A 19,052-nucleotide genomic window follows, 5' to 3' on the forward strand; every position below is an offset into this window, starting at 1 on the left:
AGAATGTGGTGCTGGAAAAGGTCAGGCAGCATCCCAGGAGCAGAAAAATTGATGTTTCGGGCATAAGCCCTTCATCACGGAATTCCTGATGAAGGGCTTATGCCCGAAACGCCGATTCTTCTGCTCCTTGGATGCTGCCTGACCTGCTGTGCTTTTCCAGCACCACACTCTCAACTCTGATCTTCAGCACCTGCAGTCCTCACTTTCTCACAGTTCATTAAGAGCCCTGCTGAGCCCGACTGGGATTTTCCCTTTGGTGGACAGGTCCTGTTTCCCTGCTAAAATGCTGAGGATCAGGAGCAACCATAGGCTGTTAGCAACCTATAAGCTACACACCAGCTCGAATTGCAGAGAAAACCCATTGCATTTTCCTTCTCTGTCTAAATTTTATTGTATTATTGCAGTGGCTCAGTGGTTAGCACTGCTGCCTCATAGCACTAGGGACTCTGGTTCAATTCCAGCCTTGGGCGACTGCCTGTTTGGAGCTTGCACATTCTCCCCATGTCTGTGTGGGTTTCCTCTGGGTTTTCTTTTTTACACTCAGTCCAAAAAATGTGCAGGTTAGGAGGATTGACCATGTTAAAATGCTCATAGTGCCTATGAATGCGCAGGTTAGGTGGATTGATCATGTTAAAATATTCATAGTGTCCATGAATGTGCAGGTTAGGTAAATTAGCCATTGGAAATGCAGGCTTACAGGGATAGGTTGGGATGTCTTTGGATGCTCAGTGGGGCTGACGCAATAGTATGTCTAATTTCTTCTTTGGCTCATGGACTTTGGAGGTCTGTGCATGTCATGACTCCGAAAAATAAAGTCACTGTTTTGGCGCGCAGAACAGTGTGGCATGGAAGCTTGGAGCAGGACAGCTTAGAGGGAAGCCTGACTTAACTTAGAACCCATCCCTGAATGAATATCATACCTTTGGGCCAGTTTTGTTTAAGTCAAGTTTCATAAACTGGTTGATTTCCCATCTCTGCTTTGTGTTTTCCCATTTCCAATTCTGACCTTCTTAAATTATCACAGGCTAGTACATTTTAACCAGCTTGGATTTGTTTACCAGACTCCCATAAGGGTTTTACATTTGAAAATTTCAAACCTCGTACTAACTTATACTCCTAAAACATGTGAATCATGAAATGTGACATATTTGCAAAATATATTCAAGATACACTATCAATCACAAAATTATCTGAGTGCAGAATAGAACCATTTGGCCAGTTGCATTTGCACTGTTTCCTGAAATGAATATTTTACTTGATGCCATTGCCATCTAATTCTGCACATTACTCCTTCACAAGTAACAGTCAAACTCTCTTTAAATGCTGTTGTGGTTCTGTTCGCCGAGCTGGAAGTTTTTGTTGCAAACGTTTTGTCCCCTGGCTAGGCGACATCATCGGTGCTTGGGAGCCTCCTGCAAAGCGCTTCTTTGATGTTTCCTCCGGTGTTTATAGTGGTCTGTCCCTGCCGCTTCCGGTTGTCAGTTTCAGCTGTCCGCTGTAGTGGTTGGTATATTGGGTTCAGGTCGATGTGTTTGTTGATGGAGTTTGTGGATGAATGCCATGCCTCTAGGAATTCCCTGGTTGTTCTCTGTCTGGCTTGCCCTATGATAGTAGTGTTGTCCCAGTCGAATTCATGTTGCTTGTTTTCTGCGTGTGTGGCTACTAAGGATAGCTGGTCGTGTCGTTTCGTGGCTAGTTGATGTTCATGTATGCGGATTGTTAGCTGTCTTCCTGTTTGTCCTATATAGTATTTTGTGCAGTCCTTGCATGGTATTTTGTACACTACATTCGTTTTGCTCATGTTGGGTATCGGGTCCTTCGTTCTGGTGAGTTGTTGTCTGAGCGTGGCTGTTGGTTTGTGTGCTGTTATGAGTCCTAGGGGTCGCAGTAGTCTGGCTGTCAGTTCCGAGATGCTCCTGATGTATGGTAGTGTGGCTAGTCCTTTTGGTTGTGGGATGTCCTCTCTTTAAATGCCTTGATTAAACCTTTCAGACAGGACATTCCAGACACTAACTGCTTTGTGCATGTAAAAAGTCATTTTACCATATCACTTTTGGTTTTGTTGATGGTTACCTTAAGTCTGTACCCCTATGCTATCAATTCTTTCATGAGTTAGAACAGTTTTTTTTTCCCTCCAGGTAGTGTGGCCAGACCCCTCATGATTTTGAATACCTGCATTTGCTCTCTTTTCAACATTCTCCAAACAGACATTTGATGTTCATAACTAATGTTTCTCATACTTGGAACCATTCTCATAACTCCCTCTTACATTCTTGCAAATGCCTTCACATCTTTCCTAAAGTGCAGCACATTCCAGCTAAGGCTGAACTGGTCTGCTGCACAATTTCAACATCATCTCCCTGCTTTTGTTCGTGATGCCCCTCTTAGTAAGGCCTAAAATAGGTGGCAGATTCCCATAGGCAACTGTTATAACCAGATCAGGAGAGATGGATGAGTACTCCTCATTTTAACTCCCACCCTTTGTCAGCTGCAACAAAGATTTTTTTTCATTATTTTTAGCGTACAGTTATATCACGCATCAATTAAAGCTGAGCTTGCCATTTGACGAGAACCAAATTGGAAAACAATTAAAAACTCACATGTGAAAGAAAAGAATTTTATTACTTATGAATTCCCAATAAAATATGGTATGATTTGTAGCCTCAGCAATAACAACATTTAAGGATATCTTTTGAATTCTCAATGAATGAGTATTTCTCCAAGATTTTATTTATGACTGGAAGTTGTCCTTTGAGAGAGACTGAGAGAAACTGGGAAAGAGAACAAGCCTTTCAGTTCTACTGTTATAAATCTTTTATATTCTTCTCTCTGTTTTACCTCTAAACTGTTGCTTGAAATGTAGTTCATTTGTGTATTTCCATATCTGGCTTTCGTTTCTTTTCCAAAGTGGACAATCTGCAAGCAAGTCTTTTATCCCAATATGTGTAGCTAGCAGAAATATGTAAATAAAACAGGAGATACAGATTTGAGTGACTGGTTTTAGTTATTTTGTTAGTTCAATTTCAGTTCAGGTTGGATCTTGTTATTGATGGTTTCATGAAACCTGGCTCAACCTAGCGAAGTGATCACAGTGGCCATCTCAAGTCAGTTTTGATCCTTTTTTAAAAATTCATTTTAGTCCATGAATGGTCCCAGGTATTAAAACTTAGGTGATAGAAGTTGAGCATTATCACCAATACTACAATACAACATATTTACCATTCCAAGAAAAGCTGCTGCAGGTGGAAGAGCTGTGCCTGAAGGATTGACTCAAGGAGTTTACGCCTGAGCTATGTCCTCCCTAACATGAATGTTTGCAATCAGTCATTCAAAAGATGTCACAATCACACTGCCAGACTATCCATTCAGCTTCTTACAGACTGGCATGTGTTTGTAGTTTGTGACATGCTTCCACTTGCTTACAAATCAAATGGCTTGGATACATTATTGAGCAAAAATATGACTGGGAGCTGGGCTTCCTTCTGTTCAATTCCAGTTAACCCCATACGTAGTGCACTAGTGGGCAGGGTAATCCTAGTTTGACAGATAACAAAGCTTAATACTAGTTTCAGATGGTGACATTTCACCCAAACCATTGTGCACACATGGGATCTAAGTAAAACTGCATTTGACCTTTCTGAACTGGTAACTGCAGTGTCATTATTGCAAAAAGGATGTGAATTCTAATTGGATAAGCTGCAATTCTTTTGTTTTAATTTCCTGTTGCTTGGTTCAAATTCATTTATCACATAACTATTGGTTTCAGTATGGATCAGGCATCCTGCTAACATAAACTATTTCTTTTCTATCCCGCCTGCATTGCATTTGACAAGCCCTTACATCATATGAGTAAAAAGCTTTAAAGGAATGATTATGACAGAGCAACTTGTTATAGATTTTTCATGTGTTTGGAAATATTAGTGATACCTTATTAAATTTCTTTAGGTTTTTATTTCAGCATTATTCAACAGTATCCCGTTCTATACCACACTGTTTCTTATAATGTTTCTAAAGCATGTTCAATGATTTCCACTACTTGGATGGCTCAATTAACTCAGGAATGTTGTTGCGCAAACAGTTCACCTGGGTTCCTCCTTTCTGCAGCGTAATCTAAATATTGTTTAGTGTAGTACACAATGCTGCTCCATTTGATGGGCTGCTAAAGTAATGCATGTTGGAGCCCTCCATCTGTAGACTGTGAAATAAGTACTCATATGCATGATAGCATTCAAAACCTTGCACAGGTAGTCCCTCTGCAAAGAATAAATATTTATATTTAAGCTTGCATTTTTAAATATGTTTGCAATAGCTTTGAATATTTTTGACTGTAAATGTCCTTAGGTTTTGCTCAATCCTTCAGCTATGCTGACAACTAATGAGGACTTATTCATCCTTATGCATCTGATACTTATGCATCTGGTACTCTGGAGCAGGCCCAGTTCATGAGAAAAATCAATAATTTTCATCATTGTCTGCAAATCAAACGGGCCAGCCCTCCTATTAACAGGAAACCCTCTTGTTTCTGAGTCAGAAATTCGTAGTTTGAGCATTCATGATAAATTAAAGCAATAATGTGGGCTGATATTTTACTACATCACATCATACTCAAAGCTTGGTCCAGCCCTTAGCATTTGAACCTTGAAACATTTTATTAAGGTTTGTGAATATGTGGAGAAAAATTTGGAGTGTGTAGTTTGAAATTCATCTTTATCCACAGTCCTGCTTAGCAGAGTGAAAAGGTTTTCACAGTGATCATTGTGGAGTTGGATAGCTGAATTGGCGGGATGCCTGGTTTGTGAAACAGCATGATGCCTCATTAGCTAAAGGTTACCCTGAAGGACTTTCCTTCTCAACTTCTTTCCTCACCTGAAGTGTGTGACTCTCAGGTTAAACCACCACTAAGTCATCCTTCTTTAATGAGAAAGTAGCCCTATGGTCAAATTGGCCAATGGTGACTTTGCCTCTTTACAAGAGTAATTACTTTATTCTAACGTAAAGAGTTATGATTAAAGGCTTATTAAAATTGTTTTGCACTACGTACTATACTGATTTATTTCCAAATTAAAGACTGATTGTTTGATCAACATGTTTCTCTCTAATCAGACTACAATGATTCAGTCGTATGTGAACTCCAGCTTTCTATGTCTGACAAAGCTTAACATAACTCATGGATCAAACCACATCATTATTGACAGGCAGTTGAGAAAGGTAGGTTGATTTCTAACTTATAACTAAGTGCATGTTTCTAATAACTCTTATTAAAGATTGTAGCATATTCCTTACAATAAATACAAATAATCATCATGCTGCAGTTCATGAGCTTCATTAGTGATCATATGCAATACTTTGATCTACGAATATTTTGGATTCCTGTACATTAAAAATATTAAAATAAATATATTGGAACTTAATTGATGCTTGAAATGTTTCTCTGCAGAAATTAATATAATAAATCATGAAATGTTATTTACAATGGATACATGGTCAAAAACATGATAATCTTCAATTTATATATTGAAGAACAGAGGTTTTGACAAATTAATTGTATCAATGTGATGTGCATAATTAAACAGATGTCCCAAAAAGAAATTATACATGTGTATAGTACCATCAATAAATTTTCAAATAACGGCTATTTTTACAATAAGGGATGCAGTTTGTTCATCAAAAAATGTTCAATACCCAAAATGCCATGTGCCATTTCACATTATTTTGTAATTTAAGCCCAGGATATGGAGATGCACAGATTAAAACTAGGTTTTATTTTCTCTCTTGCAGATTGCATGTTTTGTTTGCTTATTTTAAAGGGGAAACTTATAACAAATTATTTGGAAATGTCTTGTTTTTGTTGAAACAATAACAGTAGCCAAACAGATCCATGGGGATTCCGTATGTGTGAAATGCACTTTTATTTTGAGAAGAGTAACTGTTTGCAACAATGCTCCAGAAACTGTTACTGCTAAAGTTGAGTCCATTTGTCAAAATGGCAAAATATCAATGTCCCAATGATTATGGAGCTTTAAGATGCTATACAATGCAATGGTAGGATACAAGAATCATATAGCCTTGAAAAAAGTCATTTGAATCCTGGTGTCTATACCAGTATTTTAAAGAGCGATCGAATTCTGCCCATTCTGAAGCAGCAAATGCAGCAAGACCAGGTCAACATCCATGAGTGCCAGACAATGACCATTTCCAATAAGGGAGAATCTTAACATCGCAAAATCCTCCATTATCAACATCCTGGGATTACCATTAACCAGGACTAAACTGGACTAGCTATATAAATACTGTGGGAACAAAAGAATGTTAGAGGTTAAGAATTCTGTAACGCCTAGTATACTTTTAACCACTGCCCCCAAAGTCTGTCCAACATTACAATGCACAGGTCAGGACTGTGATGGAATACTCTCCACTTACCGACATGGACATGGTTCCACCAAACCTCTTGATGCTTCTGTCATCCAGGACAAATAATACCACTTGATTAGCACCTAATTTAACACTTTAAGTCTTCAACCCATCCAATCCTGCGGGCTGCATGGTGTTTAGCAATGCTGCCGCACAGCACCAGGGACACTGGTTTGATTCCAGCCTCGGGCGATTGTCTATGTGGAGTTTGCACATTCTCCCCGTGTCTGCGTGGGTTTCCTCCGTGTGCTCCAGTTTCCTCCCACAATCCAAAGATGTGCAGGTCAGGTGAATTGGCCATGCTAAATTGCCCATAGTGTTCAGGGATGTGGAGGTCATGTCTTTAGTCAGGGGAAAATGCAGAGTAATAAAGTAGTGTAATGGGTCTGAATGGGATACTCTTCAGAGGGTCGGTGTGGACTTGTTGAGCCAAAGGACCTGTTCCAAACTGTAGGGATTCTATGAACATGAACACAGAGGCATAAGTGTGTATACTATCTACAACAGGCACTGCAGCAGCTTTCAAACATGTGACCTCCACCACTGAGGAGAACATGGGAGCACTATCGTCTGCAAATTCCTCTCTAAGTCACACACCATCCTGACTTGAAACTATATTGTCCTTCTTTTTCTCTTGCTGGTAAAATTCCTAGAAGTTCCTTCCTAGCAGCACTGTGGGCATACTTATCCTCAGTAGACTGTGCCATTTCAAGAAGATAACTTGCCCCACCTATTCAAGGGCAATTAATGATGGACAATGAATGATGGCCTAATCAGCTACACTGACATCCTGTGAAGGAATAAAATAAAATCGTCTGCTGTCTTGTAAATATCTTCTTCTCAAGTATATTATTCAATTGTTTTCTGAAAATGATTATGAAATCAACTTCTAATGCCCTCTCAGGTTGCACACACAGATGTTAGCTCAGAATACAAAAAGAATGCTCCCTATTACTTCCAGGAACTTTTTGTTACAGACTTCCTTAGCAGTAACAATAGTTTCTCACCATGTCTCTATTAAAACCGCTTGCAATCTTGAACATGTCCATTAAATCTTCCTTAACCTTGTCTGGTTTGAAGAGCACATCCAAATCTATTATATCTCTGCAATTCACCAACCTTATTGATATCATTCTGGAAGATCCCCTCCACATTCTGTCCAATGCAAGGACATTGCACTAAATTTTCCCTTTTTCAGTTAGTGTTTTGTCAAGTGAAGTGGTGTTTTGTTCGCAATGGCTCACAGTGAGTTTTCTCACACAATCTTTGACTCTTAACCACCTTTTCATTCATGCTCTTTTGTCCCCAACTCATGGGATCATTTAGTGGGAGAGGCAGAAGTGTTCACCACTGCTGGTACTGTATTTAAAATGTCTGCACGCCTCATCAGGTGCTACAAGACAGGAACTGGCTCTCACTCTGTAGTGCATCTTGGTTACCAAAGTGGCTCAGTGATGCATGATTCTACCATGCTGTCTTCAATATGCCTCCCAGTCAATATCCTGATCATCATCCTCAGAAGATTTCTGTGAATTCCTGATTTTTCTCTGCATCCAGGATATTCTCCCTTTGTTTCCTCCAGTTGTGAAGGGCACAGCTTGCTCTAATGATGTAGTTCATCTTTTCTACTACATGCTTCCAGACTCTGCTTGAGTGGCCCAAGTATTCAGATCAAATCTTAAGGAGGCCCTGGCGGAAGCATGTATAACATTGTATCTCTGTACTGACTCAGTCTGCGGATTTCTTAAAATAGAGGTGTCACGATCCATATTGGAGGAAGTAGCCTTTGTTTCCCAGTAACCCAAAATGGGAATGATGTCAGAAGCCTGCTGAAAATTTAAACTTGGAGCAGGGCCATCAGTATGTTTGTGTCATGACCAAGGTTTGTTACCTTTTTATATTGACTCAATGAGTGAGCCAAAAGTACGAGGAAGCTCAAATGCAGCTTCTAAGTATAACTGCCAAGCTCCAAACCCAGCAAGGCAGGGGGCTGTCAGGCACAAGAAAACATTGGCAGCTTCTGAGAATGGCTCTGTAGTATAGCACTAGATGTCTTAATTGTCTGTCTGCATTTGTGCAGCAGCTTTCTGATTCCAATGGCAGCTGCTTGTTGGCCCCTGTGAGAGTCATCTGGAGGCAAAACAACACTGGGGAGCCATCATAGCATGCAACAATTTGATTTCCCTGCACCACCCCCATCTCTGAACCCAACCCTGACTCCATGGTAAAATTTAGCTCAAAGTCTGGCTTTTAAGAGGAAGTTAAAAATCACACAACACCGGGTTACAGTCCAACAGGTTTATTTGAAAGTACACAGTGAGAAATGATTTTCGCTGTATCGATGTTTTCCTTTTTCATTGATAAAGTATTGATTCTACATCAGCTCATTATATCGAAATTTGAGGAGAAAAGGCATAATTTAGCTTTGCAAACCTATTAATGATTGGATACTTTGTTTTGTAAAACTGATCAAGCGACATCCACATCCTGATTGAACAACTATTACAATGGGTGTGATTTCCAGTCAATTCAACCACATTTAAAGACTTTTGATTACGTATTTGATTTTTCATTGTCAAATAATTGTACATAAATCATTTTTCTATTCATATTCCTTCAGCTGAGCATTAATTCAAGGTTTGGCTACACTCCATTCCGAAGGTTTGACTTTGAAATCATTGATACTGGGAGTATGTACACAATCGTGACTCCAGCTGGTATACGCATACAATGGTTTCACAATACAGGGATTATGGTTATTGACACAGGCACACCCAATAAAAATCTAGCTACTATGGGGCTCTGCGGTACGTAAACATTTGTTGTTTTATGTGCTAATGTATTTGCAAAATGTTTTCATGCTAAACAGAGAAAAGACATTTTGTTGCAAACTGCAATACGATAGGTCCACTAGCAGGCAGGGAGAGGTGTGTCAGCCCTGAGATGGGTGGTGCATTTGGGTTGTCAGGACTTGGCAATTGTCTGATTTCAAGTTCTGCACTTGATTTGGATGAGTTGTACTGGAATCTTAACTGATCTCATTCAAGTCAAGGTTGGTAGGTAGAAACAGTAATCGGCAGTAGGTGGCTCCATGTGGAAATCTGAGGGAGCAATAGGCTAATTTAATGACCACAATGATGGGCCTGTCCATCAGCTAGAGAGCTGGTGGCAACACTCCTCAAACATTCCCTGGAACTCCAAGGTGGCTGAAGCCAATTAGGCTTCTACTGGAAGGAACGATTCCCAATGCTGTTTAATGCAGAAAACCAGGAAGACAAATATCATTGGATGTCTTGGAAACATCCTTTCTACATTCATCTTGCCAAGACTATTCATGGTCTTATTAACATCAATCCAGTTATCCCTTTTAAACTCCAATGGAAAAAAGCCCAGCCTGACCAACCAATTCTCATAAGGCAACCCACTCAGTCCAATTATTAATTTAGTAAAACTGTTCTGAGCTACTTCCAACACATTTACATCCTTCATATATAAAGAAACAACAACTGCAGGGAGATATTCAGAGGGTCAATGTGGACTTAATGAGCCAAATGGCCTGCTTCCACACTGTAGGGATTGTATGATTTAAGATGTGCTCTTGTCAATGCTCTTTATAACTGAAGATTGACTTTTTACTTTTATGTTCAATTTCTCTCATAAGAAAATAAGTATCATCTCAATAGTTGCCTTAATTGTGTACTGTTGTGACTCATGCCATAGAACAACAAATCCCACTGCCCCTCTGATTTCTGCAGTTGTTGTCCATTTATTTAATACTCTACTTTTCCATTCTTCTTGTCAAAATGAACAGCTTCACATTTTCCCACATCCTTCTCCACAAGCCAGATTTTTGCCCACTCACTCAACCTGTCTATATTCTTCTTCAAATTCCTTATGTCTTCTTGAAGTCATACTTTCCTTTCTACCTTTGTGTTGTCTGCAAATTTAGCTGCTATAACTTTGGTCTGCTCACCACATCCTGCCAAACAGAAGAAGATCCATTTATACATATTGTCTATTTTCTCCCAATCTTCTAATTGGTAGCATAATACATTACCCTTTCACCATTGTATTTTCTGCAGTAAGCTTTCTTGTGGTATTAGTGTGTTATTGATGTGACATTATTTATATTTCAGTCAGAAGTGTGGGGAATGTTTTGTTTAAAGGTCATTGCATAACGTTTTTCATGTGCTGTTGCTTGATATATTGTCTATGTAGGGACATTATGGAATATGGGTTATTTTTAGCAGCAACTCATAAAGTGTGGAAAATTTCAAAGTGACAACTCAAATGGATATAAATGCTAGGAATGGCATTTGATGCTTTTTGCTAGTTAATGAATAATGTCCAAATTAAAACTGAGTGATTAAATGTGATACTAACTAAGTTGAATGCCTTTGCAATGTAGTTGTTCTTAATTGGCCAATTTGGTCATTCATAACATAATTCCTAATTTCAGCTATTTTGTTTGGTTACAGATTTTTATTTTACATAATTTCCTGAAATGTAACCTCTATGAGTCGTAATGCAATAAATGCTGTAAATGGTATCATCAAAATTTTAGAGATAAAAAGAGACTAGGTATTAAATAAAATAGTGATGTCTTAAAACAGAATTAATTTACATCTGGACAAACTCAATGGGTTTGGCAGCATCTGTGGTAGGAGAAACAGAGCTCATGTTTTGAGTCTGGCATTACTCCTACTGTTCTTCTCTGAAGAAGTCATACAGGACTTGAAACGTTAATTCTATTTTTCTCTCCACAGATTGTGCCAGACCTGCTGAGTTTTTCTAGAAGAAAGTGAGGACTGCAGATGATGGAGATCAGAGCTGAAAAATGTGTTGCTGGAAGAGCGCAGCAGGTCAGGCAGTATCCCAGGACCAGGAGAATCGATGTTTCGGGCATAAGCCTTCATTCCTGAAGAAGGGCTTATGCCCGAAACCTCGATTCTCCTGCTCCTTGGATGCTGCCTGACCTGCTGCGCTTTTCCAGCAACACATTTTCCAGCTGCTGAGTTTTTCTCCTATTTTCTGTTTGTTTCATATTTCCAGCGTCTACAATATTTTGCTTTTATAATAATTTACATCTCATTTGGTATTATGTGAAATCTCAGCAAATTTATTAAATTTAAATACAACTCAACATCAGTATTTTTATTAAAATATAAGAGATACATATCTCTGAATACCCTAGGCATAATCAGTCTACTTTCCTTTCTGATGCTTGACAACACAAATTTAGGAACATCAGACTTAAATGGGATTAGCCCATTCTACCATTCGGGTCTGCTCTGTCAGTCAATAACATCATGGCTGATCTGGTTACAGTCTCAACTCCACTTATCTACATGCAACATCCCCAATCCACCAGCCCTTGAAAAAGTATAATTCATTGACTTGACAAGATTATGTCTACAAATGTCCTTATTATATATACAGGTTACTGTGATGGAAACCCAATAAATGACCTAACCTTGAAAAATGGCACAGTTCTTCAAAAAGATGACGATCCATTGACCTTCATTCAAGACTGGACAGTGGCCAGCACAGAGACAGGAATGATAATGAGTCGACGTCAAGAGGTTAACTGTTCTACAAGCAACTGCTCTGAATGTTTCAGAATGCTCCAAAGTGAGACGCTTTCCCTCTGTCATGCACAAGTATGTATTTATAACAATCGCACAGAACAATGCATATATAATTCCAGAGTCTGCAGAAGTGGGTACTGCAGATGCTGGAGATTAGAGTCAAGATTAGAGTGGTGCTGGAAAAGCAGAGCAGGTCAGTCAGCATCCGAGGAGTAGGAAAATTGACGTTTCAGGCAAAATTCCTTCATCAGGCTGTGGAGACAGGTGCTGCTTGAGAAGTGAGTTTAAAGCTCTTTTCAACTTCAAATGTCGCAATGTAATGGTTTAGATACTTTCCTAAAGTATCTAACCTGCTCAGAAATATTATTACACACCTCTACAGAAGGTGGAAAAAATTTTAGTTTTTGGTACAATGATTGATCTTGGAACTTTGTCCATAAAATGTAAATGACCATTGGATATACTAGCACTGCATAAAGATTCAGATGTATTTGAGTCCATTCTCCATCTTCTTCATTCTGCAGTTGGGAAGGATCAAATATGAATGTTTGCAAGGGATGCTATGGTTTGATATGGCTTTACTGCATTTCATGTACATCATTACTGCAACTGAGAACCTATCCAAGGAATCTATACCAGCGTCCTAACTTTCTCCTCAATCTTGACATAATTCTGATAAATCTCCTCTCCATTTTCTTAAAGACGTTGACAATTTTCTAACATTCAATAACCAAAATAAGACACAATGTTTTAGCTAAGGCCTAACCAGCTAATGGCCTTGTTTTTGTATTCTGTGCCTCTAATTTTAAAGCCAAATATCCCTTTTCTTTCATTGTCTTTTTCACCTGCCTTGATTTAGCTGTGTCATTCCCCAGGTCTCTCTGTTTCATCACCTCCACTAAACCTGTTCCATTTAGTTTATAATGCTTGTTCTCATTATACTTCCTAAAGTGCCATTTTGACTTCTCTGCTTTGAGTTTCAAATAATGTATATGGCTTCCCCATGTCTGTAGTGAGAGACAAAAAAGCTGCAGATGCTGAAATCCAAAACAGACAGGCAGGAAGCGGAAAGAGCACAGCAAACCAGGCAGCATCAGGAGGTGGAGAGGTCAATGTCCTGAAGAAGGGTTACACCTGATAATCCTGGCTTGCTGTGTTCTTCCAGCCTCCTGCCTGTCTATTTGCCATGTCTTTGTCTCCTTGAAGTCTATAACTATCCTGCTAATTGTGTTACAAACCTGTTCGTCTTGAATCACTGCTATCTTTACTAATCATTCACAATCAACATTTTTTGTTTTGATGTTTACTTGTTAGTAGTTAGTTTTGAGAAATTTACATATTAAAGGGAATAATAAACATTTAATATTGAATTGATGTAACAAACCACATCTCGTGATACTGGTGAAAGATATTTCAATGAAATCTTGTTCATCATTGTTTATGCAACAGACCACCACAACTGCAACATTGTGAAGAATTTCTTCTTTTTTTCTCATGCTAGGTTTCTCCAGAAATGTTTTGTGAGCTCTGGATCCGTGATTCATTGTTTGTGAAGAACCATTGTTCTGCTCTGGCTGCGTATGTGGCTCTCTGTAATAAATTTAACATTTGCCTAGAGTGGAGGAAATCAGACTATTGCTGTAAGTAGTGGTTTAAATAAACTGACATAGGTTTAGATTAGATTAGATTCCCTACAGCATGGAAACAGGCCCTTTGGCCCAACAAGTCCACACTGACCCTCCAAAGAATAACCCACCAAGACCCATTTCCCTCTGACTAATGCAGCTAACACTATGGGCAATTTAGCATGGTCAATTCACACGGGGAGAATGTGCAAACTCCCCACAGACAGTCACCTAAGGTTGGAATTGAACCTGGGACCCTGGTGCTGTGAGGCAAGTCATAGCTGATAATCTACCTCAATGCCATTTTTCTGTGCTTCTGTTATGACCAGACTCCTGGTGAGGTTTTCTGATTTGTTTCAGTTGTGTAGGGAATTACCAACATGTTAAGAACCTGGATGAGGAAAAACTTGTTGGCTACCCTCCTTTGCTCGTCCACTGTTGGATGCAGCAAGGCTGCTTTAGAAAGGAACCTTTCCTTTCTCCTGGACTCAAAAAAACTTAGGTTTTAAAAGTAGCTAATTCAAGCAGGCTTTCTCAAATTAACAAAAGGAGTGAGTTTATTATTTGCTACATGCAAGAAGAAATACTAACACAACACACATGTGCACAGATCAGAAATGAGAGGTAAGACAAAGATAGAGATTTAAAAAAAAGGATTACTGTCTAAATTGTTGAATGGTGAATGGTGAACCTAGAATGACAGTTGAATGGTGCTGTCATTGTAATGGTGGTTACCCGTAGCAACAACTTTGGTAGTTGTATAGCTGGTTTCATAATCCAGTAAACTGATTGGTTGAGATTCTATAATTCTGATGTCTTTCAACCGTGTTTGAATTTTCTGAATAAGCGAGAGTCTTTTGTCTCCGTTTAATTTTTAACTGATTTGCAGCACATAGAGTTAGAGGTGACTTTTAACTCAACATGGCTAACTAGGGGATAGTTCTTGGCTGTGACAATCATACCATGCTAATTATCAAACCCAGACTGGTACATATAAAGACATTCATTCCTACTAGTCCACTAGAGTTGGAACAGGCTTTTAAACTCCTGCCCTTCTGGATTCTTCAAAGGGAAAAACGCACACTGTGCCTGCAGTTTGGGACATAATGCAAGGGTGGTGCCTTGCTGTTGAGCAGGAGACTATGATGTGGGGATGCTGGTGTTGGACTGGGGTGGACAAGTTAAAAATCACACAACACCAGGTTATGGTACGAGCTTTTGGAGCACTGTTCCTTCATCAGGTAGTTGTGGAGCAGGATCATAAAAACACAGAATTTATAGCAAAAGATTTCAGTGTCATGCAACTGAAATGATATACCTGTATTGAACAAACCTAGATTTCTGTTAAGTCTTTCATCTTTTAGAATGGGTTGCAGGTTTCGGTTCATTAATACGTAAATCCCAGGACCTCTTTCCAGTCACATTCTCGAGACAACTTGGAGATTTTAACTTGAGATAATTTTTAAAAAGGTGACAAAGATGTAAAAAAGAAAGGTGTGTTGTATGATCCTGCTTCACAGCTACCTGATGATGGAACATTGCTCCGAAAGCTAGTACTTCCAAATAAACCTGTTGGACTATAACCTATTGTTGTGTGAATTTTAACTTGAGCAGGAGACTGTTAGCCCCTCATTATCTTTGTAATCAAAAGAGATCACAGTCCTGGCCTGAAATTTCCTTGAGACCTTTAGGTATTACATTCCATTGGTCCTACACAGAAGCTTTTGCGTCTACATCAATTGTCCCTGTAACAGCTCTCTAAAGGGTTAAAAATGTTCATAGAACTTTGGGATTCTCACTCGTAGTCATGGGCCTATGTTCTGGGTTAGGTTTTGTAATAGTGGTGGATGGATCTTAGTTTATTCTCTGAAAGATTTATTTTATGGGGTTAGAAAGCCATTTGAAACAGTGACCTAAATATATCAATTCCTGGATCGCATATGATTCAATCAAGGACCCTCTGGTTTTAGAGGATAAAATATTTGTACAACTGAGTTTACACAGAACAGAGCTGAAAATGTGTTGCTGGAAAAGCGCAGCAGGTCAGGCAGCATCCAGGGAACAGGAGAATCGACGTTTCGGGCATAAGCCCTTCTTCAGGAATGGCTTCCTGAAGAAGGACTTCCTGAAGGGCTTCCTGAAGAAGGGCTTATGCCCGAAACGTCGATTCTCCTGTTCTCTGGATGCTGCCTGACCTGCTGCGCTTTTCCAGCAACACATTTTCAGCTCTGATCTCCAGCACCTGCAGACCTCACTTTCTCCTACACAGAACAGAGCCCATTAGTTTAGCTTGTGACTTCAGTTCAGAATGAACAAGAGTTCAGTTTAGCAAGAGTATCAAGTTTTGGGATCAGAGGAACCCATAACCCTAGCAGAAGTAGTTTCAGCTTGTGCAGCTTACAAGTCAGGAGAGTTTGTAAACTAGTCTTCAAGTTGTTAGAACTAAGTTTAAGCCACCTAAATTGGAAAATGAAGAATATAAATATTTTTGTTTTCTAGATTCAATCCCCTACAGTGTGGAAACAGGCCCTTTGGCCCAACAAGTCCATACCAACCCTCCAAAGAGCAATCCACCCACCCATTCCCCATCATTTACCCCTGACTAACCCACCTAACACTATGGCAATTTAGCATGACCAATTCACCTAACCTCCATATCTTTGGACTGTGGGAAGAAACCGGAGTACCTGGAGGAAACCCACACAGACACAGGGAGAACGTGCAAACTCCACACGGACAGTTGCCTGAGGCAGGAATTGAACCCAGGTCCTTGGCATTGTAAGGCAGCAGTGCTAACCACTGAGCCACCTTTTACTTAATAAATTTTTGTATTATTGTTAAAGATCTGCTGCTTCATGGGAATATGTCTCAATGACTAAATATCATGGCTACCAGCTGCAAAAATGAATCTACTTATAAATAGGAGTTTGCTCTTGTACTTTGTTCTTGTACTTGTACATTGTAAAATGTACTTTGCTCAATTTTTAAAATGTATATGAATTCAACTTAACCTTAAACAAGTTAGCAACAAATGATTTTCCTCCTGTTGTTTCAGCCTTTACATGTCCTGCTAACATGATATACCAGGCTTGTGTACTCATGTGTGAAGCGAAGACCTGCCAAAACAGAATTTTCTTTCCATCTGAGGATGCATCATGCTCTATCCTGAGTGAAGGATGTGTTTGTCCAGAAGGAACCATTCTCCATCGTCTAGACTCTACCTTGTGTATACCCGAGGAGAAGTGTGGTACTTTTCTCCTACATTTCTCGATTATCTCGTCTACCTGTAGCCATGAAGAACTAGCCACACAATCTTCCAATACTTCTTTTATTATATATAAATGCATATAAAACTTTGATATTTGCAGTACCAAGGATATTGGGCTCACTAGATTACTAACCATCAGTATATTTTACTGTATGGATAATTATTTTGTTGCTTAAGGTAATTACATGCATTTTATAATTTTCAGCTTGCACTGATAGTTGGGGATTACCGCATGCTGCTGGCGAGAAGTGGGATGCCTCACTGGATGGATGCTGCATGTACCAGTGCCTGGAGAATGGGACAATTATTACAGTTGATCACAACTGTTCTTCTGTCCCTGATCCCATCTGTCACCGTTCTGGGGAAATAGTGGTTAGTCTAGCTGGTGATAAGAGCTGCTGCCCCAAAAAGATATGTGGTAAGTATTAAATTCTGTCTGTAGCTGACTAATCCATCATGTCTGGAGAATGTAAGGTTTACATAAAATAATTACACTGTAGCCACATTGTTGTAGTGTCCAAAAAAAGTATTGTGAATCCTGTAAATTAAACTTAGAGTCTCTTCCATTTCCTGAACCTAAGACTGTGCTCTAATCATTCCATCGAGTGAATAATTCAATTCCAGGTCCAGAATTTCAACTGCACTTTGAAAATTTGAACTTCTAATTGCCTCAAGATTACAACATTGACCTTAAATTTCAAAATTAATCAATATGCAAAGGAAGCCATGCTGTCTGCTGCACCTCAGATATGCTGTCAAATAGGGCAGGATTGTTGAGAATAGAGGGAGCATAAAAGGGATTTAATGGAGTAGCAACTTGGTAGTCCATTGGTACTAATTTTGAAGAAATAATTAACGTGTTGCTTTGATAGCAACCTGTATGTATGCAGCTCCCCCAAACTGAGTTCTGCAGACCAGTCAGTAGTCTAATATGGATGCTTCGACCACTAACCTTCTGGCTGTCGGGCACTATCTGGAAACAATGATGAAAATAATTTTTGAAAAGTTAACGCAAATCAATGAATATGAAAATTGGACAGTTTCTATAATTTCGGCTGACACACAGTAGCAGTTCTAGAGCCACGTTATAAGTTGAGAAAATGTAGTCTTATAGAAAATAACAAATTCGGCCCTTTGTGTCTGGATCACCATTCAATATGATCATGCAATTTCAGTGTCCCACTCTGCTTTCTCCCCTACCTCTTTATATCTTTAGCTGCAAAGGCCGCACCTAGCTCCTTCATGTATATCTGAGGAACTGTCCCCAACAGCTTTTAGTGGGAGAGAATTCCACAGATTCACAACTCTGAGTGAAGAAATCCTTCCTCATCTCAGTCCTGAATAGCTTACCACTTATTCTTAGACTGTAACCCCTTGTTCGGGACTTCCCCAACATTGGGAACATTCTTCTCGTGTCTAGCCCGTCCAGTCCCAGGATTTTACATGCTTCTATGAGATTCCCCCTTATCCTTCTGGAAGTTTTATGTTTATTAAGAGTTACACGAATGGTATCGCTGTTTTTATGCAATTAGTACATTGTGTATCAAATTGGAGTTAAGGAAAGTGCATTTCAGCAAGTCTTTTTCTTTAAATAAGCCAAAAGATTCGTATAACTTTGAAAAAGCTTAAAGTACAGTAATGCTTTTGGACCAATGTAACAATGAATTACTTACTCATGTTAATGCATGATGTGCTGTCACCCTACTCTGTTTTCAGCTTGCAATCAAACAGTCTGTGGGAGTTTTGCTCCTCAGTGTAACTATGGAGAAAGGCTCATCACCCTTTACAAACCAGACTTCTGCTGTCCTGATTTCTATTGTGGTAAGTGTATGTAACACAGCCTGAAGTATAATCTTGAGTGGGATGATGGAAGTTTGCATGGGAAAAGAGAGACTTGCACTATATAACACTTTCAAAAATACAGAACATCTCAAAGATTGTTAAAAGCTGTGAAATAAAGATAAATTTAGTTGCTGTTTAATATCAATGATTTGGAAGTCAGTTTTTTCTGAAACAAACCTTGTACCTGCAACTTTATGATAGTTACAAGCTAAACTGCTTTGATGTTGTTGATAAAGTGAATAGTACTGACCAGGACACCAGTCTAATTCTCTTGGAGTGGGATTTTAGCCCACAATCTCTTGTCTCATTGATACTCAA

The 19,052-nt window shown here is 39.2% G+C and overlaps 1 protein-coding gene across 1 annotated transcript in view; it reads left to right on the forward strand.

Annotated features, from left to right (window-relative positions):
* The window catches only part of otog (otogelin), a 223,796-nt gene that overhangs the window by 181,972 nt on the left and 22,772 nt on the right, over nt 1-19,052 (forward strand). The window contains exons 39-45 of the mRNA XM_043706414.2: nt 5,104-5,208; nt 9,032-9,218; nt 11,851-12,071; nt 13,501-13,639; nt 16,680-16,871; nt 17,098-17,310; nt 18,609-18,713. Of these exons, the coding sequence (XP_043562349.2) occupies nt 5,104-5,208; nt 9,032-9,218; nt 11,851-12,071; nt 13,501-13,639; nt 16,680-16,871; nt 17,098-17,310; nt 18,609-18,713 (1,162 nt within the window). The remainder of the gene's footprint in view (nt 1-5,103; nt 5,209-9,031; nt 9,219-11,850; nt 12,072-13,500; nt 13,640-16,679; nt 16,872-17,097; nt 17,311-18,608; nt 18,714-19,052) is intronic.

This window comes from Chiloscyllium plagiosum, unplaced genomic scaffold (genome assembly GCF_037043375.1).
Source record: "Chiloscyllium plagiosum isolate Xiang-an unplaced genomic scaffold, Cpla_swu_hap1 HiC_scaffold_18, whole genome shotgun sequence".
Classification (NCBI taxonomy): Eukaryota; Metazoa; Chordata; class Chondrichthyes; order Orectolobiformes; family Hemiscylliidae; genus Chiloscyllium; species Chiloscyllium plagiosum.